Genomic DNA, 13,854 nt, shown 5'->3' with positions numbered 1-13,854 from the left:
CCTTGGAGCCAGGAAATTATAAGTCTGATGATGTGTTATTAGCACCTGAGAGAAAGTATGCTCACAGAAAATGCTTTGTATTTCATCATGGGACTGACGTGATATATATGTAACGTGGTATACGTGGTAATGTGGCTTTTGATCTCATAATTGTGACTTTATTACCTTAAACCAGGGGTCTCAAACTCAATTTACATCATAGTCGCTGGAGGCAGAGTCTGGGTGAGGCTGGGCCGCATCAGGTTTTCCAAAGGAAATTTATTATATTATTAATTATGAATAGTTTTGTTTTATTTTTAATTTTTTATCTTATTTTGTGTTAAAAATGAAGATAAAAAGATTTGAAAAGATTGGATTTTTTTGCACTAAATAAAAGTTAATAAAAGAATAAACCAATCAGTAATAAAAAATAATAATAATAATAATAATTAGATTTACTACATCCAATTGTGACTTCAACTGTGGTGATGCCTTGCAATTCTGATTTAATTCTGGACTTAATTCTGCAGTTGTAACCACTGTATATCTCATAATAATAATTTATATCTCTGGATTTGGGATGGGGGGATGAATAATTTTGAATAATTGTAAATGTAAAATTGGTTATATTATTTGTGACCCTGAACCACAAAATCTTGTGTTGCAGGAATATCATTTTGTCAATAGCCACAAAAGCACTGTCTGGATAAGAATTAATGATGTAAAAAATCATAACAAAATCATTACACTATAATATAATAATATAATATAATAAGTTCCATGAAGTTATTTCGTAAATTTCTTACTGTAAATATATCAAAACCTAATTTTTTATAGCACTTTATTTAGAAAACTTTAAAGGTGTTTTTTTTGTTTGTTTTTGGAACAACTAGATTCCAGATAGTTGTATCTCTGCCATACCTGTCAACGTTGGCATGTGAAAATAAGAGACACTGAAATGATCAAATATGTTCCTCAGGAGCTGGTTCAACCGTTTAATGGCATAAATAAACATTTGAAATGGTCATTAATACATTTTATTAATATTTACAAAGGATATAATAAATAGTATTCATTTGAAAAAGCTGCAAAAAATTTGCAAACAGTTTAGCCTATTCATATTAATAGCTATTATAAAGGAATTGAATCAAGTTATCAAATCTTATTAACCTTTTCTTCACTGTATAATTAAACGATAACACTTTACAATAGCAGTCCATAAATAGTGATGGATTAATATGTAAACTAAACTACTTTATTAGGGACTAATGATGAGTTACATTATGATGTCATGAACTCAAGACATGTTAATGTTTAATTATATTATGACTTTACTTGGAGGGGCACATCATTTATTACCCATTCTTAACTACTCATGAACTCCTAATGCATGTCAGTCTAGTGCGTTTACACAGAATAACAATAGAAAAGTGTTCCATCAACATCAACAGTTTGAACACAGGAGTTCATAAGGATGAGTTAATGATGATGTGCCCCTCCAAGTAAAGTCATGACATACTTATACATAACAGCTCATGAGTTCATGTTGGTTACATTTAGCTTAAACTTAAATGTTATTAAATACTTTAATTAACAACATGTACTTACAAGTAATTAAGGTGGCTGTTATTTACTCATGAATTCTTGTTGTACTCATGTTGTAGTTAAAGTTAATTCATGATTAGCACATGCATTAACTGATCATTAAATCATAATAAAGAAATGTTTAGCACATCATTATGTATGTACTGTTATTGTAAAGTGTTACCATTTAAACCTTCTGATTAAAGAACAGCGAATGAAGCTCTCATTCAGATTTTTCGTTTGATCACATTAAATAACAGAGGTGTCACTTTAAAAATGCACACATCTATAATAAAAGCATTAGATTGCTTTTTTACGGTTTGTGCTCATTTAAGACAAAAGTTTTTGTGTTTAAAACCCACTAAAATCCACATTAGATGTTGTTGTTATTATTATTATTATTATGTCTGTTCAAACACGCACCCAAAACCCCGAGTGTCCACTTTCGCTTCAATTTAAATCGCATGTGCAGAATCAGCATCTGTTTATCACTCTGGAGCACGTCTGACAGTCACGCACCACTACATGAAATGACTGTTTTGAGAATTGCATAGGAGGAGCAATGGTGCCTGTAATGGAAAAGAATTGACTCCTGCCATTTTTTCTTTTTATATCAAAGTGTTTTCATGCCTATAAATAAAATGAAAGCACAGAACAGACTCACATTTAAGCGCAAGGGACATCCCATTGTGGTTCGGCGGTATGGTTTACGTATAGAGAGGATCGTTCCTTTAATGTTTATGGCCACCCTTCATAGAAAGATTGAAAATATGGGAGAAATACAGGAAAATACCTTTACGGGATGATAGTGGGATACAATTGTAAAATACGAGGGAATCTCTGGATAAACGAAAGGGTTGACAGGTATGATCTTGACATGTGATGTATAATATAAATATTGTAAATATTGTCCTGTCCTAACAAAGTAGAATGGAAAGCTTATCCTCCTTTTTTCAATTACACTCGATTATAAACTCACAACTTCAAAAAAAGATAATTTATTAGTTTCATTTGAATTCTTGAGCAAAATTAGAGTGACAGCCTCATCCCACAGGAAACTCTCTGTCCGATAGGAAGTCTACATATAGCAGTGATCCTCCTCTCCTGCCATCCTGTTTGTTTGTCGTGTTTCCTCTCTAATGTTTGGAGACAGTGTAATCTCCCTAGTGCCCACTCATGTCTCTATTGTCACTGATGTTGATATGATTAGAAATGCTACTATGTGTTTACATGACAAGTGTCTTGTATTGTGTCTTGTGTTTAGCCTACTGGGCATCCAATGTTTTGAAAATTAATTGTTTCTTATACCTATATAAGGTGCTTAAGAGGATAGTCCACCCAAACATGAACATGTCCTCACTATTTAGTTTCTCTTGTCTGTTGAACTTTAAAGAATATATTTTTATAACTTTTGAGTTGCATAGAAAAATACTATGGAAGTTAATGGTTACAGGTTTTTAGCTGTCTTTAAAATATTTTCATTTGTGTTCAGCAGAAAACATAGTCAACCTGTTTACAACTAGTAAATGACCACCTTAGCCTTCTATACAGTGAATATAAGCAAAAAAGGCCATCAAAATGTCTTTATTGTTGGTTTTTGTTCAAAATAATAAGAAGTTAGCTTGAGTTTTTGGATGAAGGTAGAAGATTTTTTCTTTCAAAACCCTTCCAAACAACCCTGTGGTCTTGACAATGACCTTGATAATGAAAAGACATCAGAAAATATTTTTAAAAACATGTTAAAAATGCAAATTTAATGTCAAAACCTCAACATCTACACATGAATGCCCTTTTGACCACCAAAATAAGAACACAAAAAGCATTATAATAAACAAAATGTTTTATTTATCTGAAAGCTACAATTACAAATTACAAATGTACAATAGAACTTTGTATCTATCTTAATGTCTAAACAACATCAAATTGACATCTAACATTGGTATTAAATATATATGTCAAAACTTAACAGAAACCTTTTCAATTGCCAATTTTAGATAGTAATAATAATAATAATAATAATAATAATACATTTTATTTATAGGCACCTTTCAAATCACTCAGGGACACTTTACAGAATATGGCAAGCGGATCTTAAAAAAAACAAGCAGTAAAAAGCAATAGACATGATATTAAACTAGCAAGTCATTAAAACCTATCTGAGATTTAAAATTGGAAATAGTGTCCACCTGCTGAAAGGGCAAAGGTTGGGAGTTCCATGACTCGTGCTGTACAACTAAAAGCCCTGCCACCAAATGACTTCATATTAAAGTTTGAAACAGATAAATCAGATGTCCATTTGATGTTGTTTTGACATCAAGGCAGTTCATTGGTTTGTTTGTTTTTTTTTAACTAGTTTTTGATGCCATTTTGACATTGAAGTGCCTGATGGCAATCTGTGGTGATTTAGCTGACATTTTCTGCGATCTTTGAAAATATTTGACCGGTCAAACCATCCTCCTGACAGTACATTGAGACAAGACAGACATGCATCCTCTTTCAGGCTGATTCATAAAGCTTTTAGTTAACTGGAATGTCTTAATTATTGCCTTGAGGGTAAAAATAGCTGTTTTCATTTTTTTGTTTGTTTGTTGCTTCTTGATCATCTTTGTGAGTATATTGGGAAAATATTCTGCTCATATGAATTCAGGTATCAATAATGTTGGCACAAATGTATTATTATTATTATTATTATTATTATTATTATTATTATTATTATTATTATTATTATTATTATTATTATTATTATTATTATTATTATTATTATTTTATAAACCAACCTGAGCAAAAGTAATTTTTTCACCTTTACTAAAGCAGTCAATATTTGTGAAGGGCATTTAAAATAAACTATAAATAAAAATAAACAGCAAAATTAGTTAGTATGTTACTAAATAGGTAAATAATTAGTAATTAAGTCCAAGGCATTCGAAAAAAGTAAAAAAAAATATTTCATTTCATTATTAACATCAAAACTGCAGCAGTTTGCATTTTTTTTTTTACATCATTTTAACTTTTCTTTTGAGTGCCTTGGTCTTATAATGTTGCTGTTTATCCATATGTATCCCTTACCCAAAGAGCACCGACACATTAATCACTCCTGAAGCACTTTTTGGTTGATTTTGGATTTTTATGATAAAAATACTTCAGTAGATTATAGTAAATACTATAGTGTATTTGATCCATAATATTCTTAATTGTTCATTAACAAAGTTCATTAACACTATGGTTCATTAACAAAGAGCAATATATTTAATAAAGCGTTTAATGTAGTATACATACATTTTTTGTTAATGAACTATAGTACACTGTAGTACAGTAAACTATGGTGAATTATGGTGAATTGTGATATAATATACCTTATAGAGTAGAAAGCTACAGTATTGAGTCATTTGTATTTATTGGTTTTTGTGTTACAATAGCAACTATAGAATCCAAGCAACATATTAATTCAAGTACTTTACTAAAAAAGAAATCAAAAACACTAGTATTTACAGTAAATTACTATAGTATTTTCTCCTGTGGGTAGCATGTTCCAAAATAGAAGTAAACTCTTTAAACTCTATATGTTTCTCCAGGCTGTATTGAGGGCTGATGTCAACAATACTGCTCTTTTTTGCTTTTGGATTCTTATGTCAGTGTTATATATATTTTCTGACGTTGATGTGAACGCGCACACAGAAGTCTTTGATGGTGTTTCATGACCTTTGCTCATGGGTCTTCACTGTGTGCAGGTGGTCGTGTGGTTATTAGCTTGTCTCAACACAATGAGTGATGGAGAAACCAACATACCAGACATTTCACGCAGCACTTTGAAGCCCCCCACAATGGTAAAATAAGTGCATTAGCAAAATTAGCTTTGATGCTACAAACAAACTTCTGATCTGAGAGGAGATGCGATCTATAATTAGCTTAAATGTTCATCAGATTTGCTTTTTGATTGAGTTAGCATGTTTAGATCTGTAGAAGATCAATGTTACATAATTGCTGAGTCTTAATTACACTGGGTGGGAGAATTCCTGCCCACTCCCTGCTATTTTAAGGCACGTTCTGGAGCATGGCTCATTTTCACATTCCTACTTCGCAACATTTTTGTGGCAAGGGCTAAAAATGGAAAAAGCTGTTTAGTCGGCCACATCCATCAGTGTGTTTGTCCACAGCCATAATCATACACTCACAGAAATGGCAGGATTTCTCATCTGCCCTTCAATTTCCTGTCTAGATATGCGTATGTCTCTGTGTGCTGCGACTCGCTGCTGAAGTCCCCCATCTTCAACATGTGTGCTGTTTTCTTCAATATGGCTCTGAATTTTGGCATGTCTGGATATGAAACAGAGGCCTTAGGCATTGCGATCAGGGATGTCGTGCAGACTGTTTAGTGATGACAAGCAGCTGATATAAAGGCATTTGTTTATTGTTCTGCATTATGATATGTGAAAGTGGAAACATGTGGCTTCTTTCCACTCAGTCTTTGTGATGCTTTATAAACAGGTTTATACAGGTAATTAACAAATTAATAGTAATAATTTGTTTAAAAAATTATTTAAATAAAAATTATTTTAAAAATATTAAATAAAATAAGTTTTGTTTCAGCTATATTTTTTAAGAAAAATTGTTCTTCAATGAATAAATAACAAATAATAAACAAACTATTAAACTATTAAGTAAGTACTAAGTAAACTATTATTCAACTTTATTTACAAGAAACAAATGCAAATGATAAGAAAAAAATAAAAATTAATAAGAATCCTCAATAATAAATCTAATAACAATAATAAATCTAATAATCTTTTATTACTGAATTATTAATAAAAATAAAAGCCAGAAGTGCAAGATAACACTATACGCAACTCTATACAAGATAATCCATTTAATTTCAAACAAGTAATTGCAAAATAAAAGGAACAAACTACAAAATTTTAACTGAAGTTTACATTTTTATGCCTTGATTTTTCTGTTTATTAATTTTATTCATTTATTTATTTATTTATTTATTTGCATGTCACAGTGGCAAAGTGGGTATAACAGTCACCTCACAGGAAGAAGCCGCTGGTTCAAGCCCCTACGGCACAGGTGTCAATTCCAGTTCCTGGAGGGCCGCAGCTCTGCACAGTTTAATTCCAACCCTGATTCAACACACTTACCTCTAGGTTTCAAACAAGCCTGAAGGACTCCATTAGTTTGATCAGGTGTGTTTAATTAGGGTTGCAATTATACTGTGCAGAGCCTCGGCCCTCTAGGAACTGGAAATGACACCTGTGCCCTACGGGGTCAGTTGGCATTTTTGTGTGAAGTTTGCATGTCCTCTCCATATTCCCCATGTTTCCCAGTGATAGGTTGCAGATGGAAGGGCATCGTTGCGTAAAGCATATGCTGGATAAGTTGGCAGTTCATTCCATTGTGGCGACCCCTGATTAATAAAGGGACTAAGCCGAAAAGAAAATAAATTTATTTATTTATTTATTTATTTATTTATTTATTTATTTATTTATTTATTTATTTATTTAATATTTTTCTCCAATATAATAATTTGGGTGTACTCATTTTTTGGATTGTGTTCTTATATATTCATAAATATTTGATTCAGTTTGTTTATTTTATTTATTTTTGTATCATTAAATATCAAATAATATGTATGTGATATGATGATATATGATGAAACATAAAAAAACAAATTGAGTCAAATTTTACAAACAAGCAACAAATGTGATACTCCATGCTGTATATTGAACACAAATATTCTTAGTTCATAATTTGTATATTTGGTCACACTTTACAATAAGGTTCATTATTAGTTGATGTATTTAATAAAATGAACTACGTATGATCAGTGCTTGTACAGCATTTATTAATCAAAGTCCAACATTTACTAATAACATTAGTTTATGCACCATGAGTTAACATGAACTAACATTGAACAAATGTATTTCCATAAACTACCGTAACTAACATTATCAAATACTGTTGTTATTGTATTGTTTGTTCATGTTAGTAAATGCATTAACTAACATCAACCAATACAACCTTATTGTAGAGCAGCACCTTATATTTTATATAAAGCATTTTAACAATTAAAACATTAATTTATTTATTACATTAAATACAAATCTATTTATATTCCTATTATATATAATATTGCAGCATTGTTTTTCCACCACCCCTGGCCTAAATTAAGAAGCACGTATGAGAGCTCAATGTTTACCAGCAGGTGGAGGTCTCTAAACAGGCAGTTTAAAACCTACTTGCTGGTAGCAATGAAAAACCTCACCATCTCCCAAATTATACCCTCTCTCTCGCTCTCTCTCTCTCTCTCTCTCTCTCTCTCTCTCTCTCTCTCTCTCTCTCTCTCTCTCTCTCTCTCTCTCTCCCACTCTCTCTGTACTATTAAACTCATCTGAAATTCATGGATGAATAATCCAATGTGCCTTCAGGCAGAAACTATAGAAAGCTGGTTTAAGTCTACAAAGACAGGGCCATATTTCCTCACGTCTTGTAATCCAGTTACAAGTTTCCTCTCCTTCAGCATTTCCTAAGCATACCGAATATTGTCTGTAAGGGAAATCCTATAAATGAGCCTCAGAGGTGTGCATGAGAGAGCGGATCACATGTGGTGAAACATCTCTACTGCAGAAAGCTCAGTCATTTGGTCTTTTGGGTGTTTGAGATGTGTTTACAGTGAATCAAGTCAATCTGAAGAGCTGAATGCTGTGTTCGCCACCATTCAAAACCATTCAGCATCTCTTCTCCACACTTTTTGATTAAAAAGGCAGTTAAAAAGACATTTACACAAACAGTTGAATAAAATGAATAAATCTAAAAATTACTGGTCAGATTAACAAAAGAGCAATATATGTTCTTATTCTTATCTTTTCATTTATTTATATTCTTTTTGAAAATGTAGAGTTAAAGTTGAAATTATTGGCTCTCCTGTGAAAATTGCATTCATTTTTTAAATATTTCCCAAGTGTATGTTCTGTTTAACAGAGCAAGAATATTTTTACAGTATTTCTTATAACATTTTCTCTTTTGGAGAAACTCTTATTTATTTAGTTTTACTGGAATAAAAGCAGTTTTAATTAATTATTATTATTATTTTTTTATTTAAGATCAATATTTTTAGCCTCCTTAGGAAATAATTGCTTTGCTTGGCTAAACTACTGTTGTCCAGTGACTTGTCTTGTTAACCTAAGCGCGAAAATTACGCAAATTGTTTTTACGCTTTTAAAAAAATGAATAAAGTACTTAACAATATAAAATAAACACTTAATAATACAAATAACAATTAATGAATCACATTCCATGCTGCAAAATTCAATTTACATGATTTTACTGCAATCTGGCTTTAAGAAGGTGTAATTGGAGAGAAAGTTAGAGAGGTATGTGACGCAATTTAACTGTTTTATCCCGAAACTTAAGTTGATTAACTTCACAGCCTCGGTTAATAGTATTATAGTGAACTCATAGCAAACTTGACTTTAACCCTTTGTGCACAAGACAGTTACTAAGGGTTGATGGAGGAATATTTCATTTTAGGTATTGACACGTTCCTTCCATCCATGCCAGTTCTAAGCCCTTGCTTTGAGGTACACATTTATACTTTTTAGGTATTATTATTTACCTTTAGGGACCTGTTAGGAACAAAAATGTACATTTTTTGACCTATTTTGTATCTTTATTTCTGGGAGTGTAGTATCATACAAAATAACTAGTAAAACATTAGGGGCCCTATCTCACACCCAGTGCATTAAGGTTTTTTTTATTTTGGTGACCAACGCAACCTTAATTTTCCCATTTTCCGCCATGTTGTTTAAATAGCAAATCCATTTGCGCCACTTTGTGGACTCATGGGTTTTTTAGTCTAAAAAAAAGGTGTGTTAAGTACTCAACGCGTCCGCTTGTTCGATTGACTGCACGTGGAGAATGTGACGTCATCGCGGAGGTTGGCTTTGGGTACGCGCGACATGATTCTGGCCGGCGGAGTGAAATTTTTTTTTTTTTTTGAGACTCGAGCGAACTGTGCGCGGTGCCGCATTTGATTTGAGTTAAATTATGAATCACTTTGAAGAGATTTTGTCTGAAACATTACAGTACAGACATCTTTATGATTTGTGATCATTGGGATAACCTGACGGTCAATTATTCTTGACTAGAAATAGCAACAGCCGTGGGAAAGGAAAGAGTTTTTGTTAAAAGGTTTGGAAAAACCTGAGGGATAAGTTTGTTAAAACCAAAAGAGGCCATGACAAAAGTGAAGACCCAGGTACACAATTACAGAATATGTTTTTCCACCATTTAAAGGTTTTACACTGATGTATTTTGTTAAATTTTGAATTAAATATAATTTAATATTTACAAAACTATAATTAAGGAACAAACTATTACTTTGATAACTGGAAAGAAATTTTTGAGCCTATCGGTTTACAATATACTGAGGGTTTTTCTAGGCATCAGTATATTGTATAGTATAGGACCAGACAGTAATTTGTGAATTGTGGAGAATTCTGTATTCTTTAGTAAGTGTACTTTTTTTTGCTTTTATTTTTGCGATAATAAAACTTATTTGTAGAGCAACCCACGTTCTGTTGTCATTAATATTTTATCAAATTAAAATATGTAGAACTGTCCAAGATATGAAAAAAAGCAAGTGATGCATCAAAGTTTGATTAAAAAAACCTTGAATGGTTATAATAATCTTTAAAATCATTAAAATAATTTATAAAAAAACAATTAAAATAATTAGTTTAAAAGTATTGAATGATATTAATGATATGACGTAGGTCGTAAACTTTCTACTTCTCTGTTTATACATCTTACTTTACAGTGATTTTCTTTTGAGTGTCCCCTGTTGTTTTAAAGAATAATACAATGGCAAACGCAGCAAGTATAAAAGCCTCGTACATTTCGTGTGGTGCGCTTGCAGTCAGCGGAGATGCGCGATGCAGCGCAAGGCGAAAGTATAAATCCAGCTTTAAGGCGCATTGTTGCGCGTTGCTATTTTAAGGATGTAAAATTGATTTTGCAATAGATTAGCTAAAAGCAAATCTTAAGTCCAGCGCAGAGCGTAAATCGCTTAAACATTGCTTAAAACACGCAAGATGTAAAAACAATACGCAAAAATCTTTACTAATGAAAAAAAATTAAAGGAGTAAAATACAAAAAAATTTATTGTATTCTACATATATATATATATATAAACCACCACCTTCATGCCTTCTTCACCTCGGAGACTTTTTTCAGTTTGTTCACGAAAACTTGCAAAATGTAAAATGTTGCACACTTGTATAATGTTATTATTATTAGTAGTAGTATTTATTATATGCATATTTATATTTTTTAATAAAACTATCTTAGATTTGTCTACCTGTCAGGTTTTGGAGTATATGGGACAAAGCACTTGTATTTGGATATAACTCAGTTTTTTTAACACACTTTGTTATCATTGGTTATTTATTCGTTTGCTGTAAATTAAAACTAAAATTAAAAGTAGTTTTTAAGCAAATCTTTGAGCGTAACAAATGAAATTAATCATGTAGGCTAATGGATATCTGTGCATACAACACGTTTACTTATCCACGAAAGAGAGAAAGTGAAAGTAAAGACCGATTGGAGGAGGATCATTCTCTCATTCTTGCGCTGCAGATTCTCTGTTTAACTGTTTTCTCACTCGTGAACAGTTTAGTTTTTCCACTTACAAAGTTCGCCATGTAAATAACAAATGCGCCATGGCACGACGCAACTGACCCTTAAAGGGAATGGAAGATGAGACTCTGATTGGTTTATTCTCAAAACACACCCATAACTCATAAAGACAATAAGCTCAACATTGTTAGACCATGCGAGAGTTATTAGAAATTAGTTAATATAACTTATGTTAAATAGCACTTGGGAAAATGTGGAATAAGAAATAACATCTTGCAGGATGTCTAACAATTTTGCCTTCACCTGTAGTTTTATTGTAACTTGATTTTTTATTATAATATATATATATATATATATATATATATATATATATATATATATATATATATATATATATATATATATATATATATATATATATTAGTATAGTATATATATATATATATATATATATATATATATATATATATATATATATATATATATATATATATATATATATTAAAGTGTGTATCTCAAAGTAAGTTTAAAAATGCCAAATAAGTTAGTTTCCCCTGAGCTTAATTAAGGAGTCTATCGAGTGAGCAACTATCCAGACCTTCATGCCTTCAGTCGACCGCATTTCTTCATATTTTTTCCCATCCAGAGCTCATCATTATCATTATCATCCTCTACCGTGAGCGTCTCTATCATCTGACACACAATACCAGCCTTTATATTCTTCCACTGGAGAGAATGTGCCGCTCTCCGCATTGTTGGCTCTGATAAAAATGTGAGCGTGTGCAATCTGGAAGAGAATCAGACTCCATATAAAGACGCTAGTATGGAAATGTGACTCACTGCCTCTGAAATCGTGCAAATCGGCTTTGATGAGCAGAAAAGGCATGTGGCAATAACGGAGTTTTGGAGTGTGATCAAACTCATCCTCAATCTGTCAGATCTTCTGTCTCTCAGTCAGTCTTTGTACATTTCCCAGATGACCTATATATACTTCCATTATTACACGCTTGTGTTTGCTTCGACTTGTTCAACTTCCTCTCTTGTTCCTCTTTGACTGTAATCCGCCGTCTTTCTACTCTCTTTTATGGAGCTCCATCCGTTTATTGACCAGCGCAGTAACATCTGTTATCAGGGTTGTAGCCGACAGGCAGGAATGTGGGATTTAGCTCAAAGCAGCATGTAAAAACACGTCTGTGATAGTTTGAATAGGAGCAGGTATCCTCTGAATGAAGATGTAGAGGCACTGGAGAGACAGAAAATAGTGTTTCTTGAGTCTCTGGTGCAGTAAATGTTTGATTCAATGCTTTGAAATGGAGGCGTTGTACTTATTCGACAACTGGAAAAAGGTAAAAATAAAAACTTTTTTTGTATGTCAGTTATTTCATTACTAGTTTTTGAATGGATTCTTGCTATTTGCTGGTTGTTAAAATATTTAAAACTTCTGAGAATCTCAAATGAATTTTTTTTTTTTTTGATAATTGTCTTTTTACACAGTCTCTTTTGTAAACAGTGTGGTTTAAGGTTAACATCTGATTCACTGGCAAACTATTCAAATTCTTCAGTCTAAAAAAAAGTTTTTTGTAACAAAGGTGCTATCATCAAAGCACAGCGTGATTACAGTGATTACTTTTAATTATGCAGTTATGGTTTTGGGTTTTTATTGAATTCATTTCAACAAAAGCTTGTTTGGTTTGGAGCTGCAAAAGGTTCATTACACAAAACATTTTCGTAACATTGCCATAGAAGAAATATTTTGGGCTCCAAAATAACCTTTAAACTAAGAAATGTTTATTAGAATGTAGATGTTAGATAGATAAGATAAACAGTGCTGCAGCATAATTGAGTACACCCCATTTTAAAATTGAATATTTTTATCCATTTCTCAGTGAATATATTTAATGTATTTTGGTGTATTTAAACAAAACATATTTATTTAACAGATATATTAATTAAAATAATATTTAGAAATTGTAACATAATACACTTAAACTCAAGCAAAATATTGCAAAAACAATTACAACCTACAAAATTTCAGCTAAAGTTTCCTTTTTTTTTTTTTTTTTTTTTTGCTTCTTTTGACTTTTTAAGTTTGTATTTAATATTTTCCTATAACATTTAAATTTGGGTGTACTAATATTTGGACTGTTATCGTGAGTTATTGTGTTAGATATGCTCCAGATTTGGCTTCAGTACTGACTTATATTTGACCCAAGACCACAAAACTAATCATAAATGTTTATTTATACAGTTGTGAATTTATAGATTTATACACACCCTGAAAGCTGGATAAATAAGCTTCGTATTGATGTTTGTTAGGGTAGCACAAGATTTGGCTGAGATACAACTATTGAAATCTGAAGTCTGAGGGTTTAAGAATATAATAAAAACAAATATAGAGAAATCACTGTAAAAGTTGTCTAAATAAAGTGATTGGCCATGCATATTGTTAGTCAAGGATTGAGTTTTGATATATTTACAATAGACATTTTGTTCTGAAATTTTTAAGAAATCTTTACCTAATTTTCCAACTTTATTTGTCATAAAAGAAAAATATATATTTTTGACTCATTAAATACCTTTTTGGTATTGCCAAACATACCCGTGCTACATAAGACAAGGCTTTGTGGACCAGGTTCACATTTTTATTTATTTGGTCTT

General features: G+C 31.6%; 1 protein-coding gene across 17 annotated transcripts in view; it reads left to right on the top strand.

Annotated features, from left to right (window-relative positions):
• phldb1b (pleckstrin homology-like domain, family B, member 1b) overlaps positions 1-13,854 on the top strand; it is a 149,618-nt gene that overhangs the window by 17,112 nt on the left and 118,652 nt on the right. For 2 of the 17 annotated variants that reach the window (XM_087283942.1, XM_087283935.1), the window contains exon 1: positions 12,431-12,542. The exons of the other annotated variants lie outside the window; for them this stretch is intronic. In XM_087283942.1, coding sequence (XP_087140068.1) covers positions 12,507-12,542 — 36 coding nt within the window. In that variant the 5' untranslated portion in view covers positions 12,431-12,506. Of the gene's footprint in view, positions 1-12,430; positions 12,543-13,854 lie in introns of those variants that run through there. 17 annotated transcript variants of the gene reach the window in all.

This window comes from Danio rerio, chromosome 15 (assembly GCF_052040795.2).
Source record: "Danio rerio strain M-AB ecotype USA chromosome 15, GRCz13ab, whole genome shotgun sequence".
In the NCBI taxonomy this organism is placed as follows: Eukaryota; Metazoa; Chordata; class Actinopteri; order Cypriniformes; family Danionidae; genus Danio; species Danio rerio.
The sequence above is the reverse complement of the archived record's forward strand: the minus strand, read 5'-3'. Positions and strand labels throughout refer to the sequence as shown.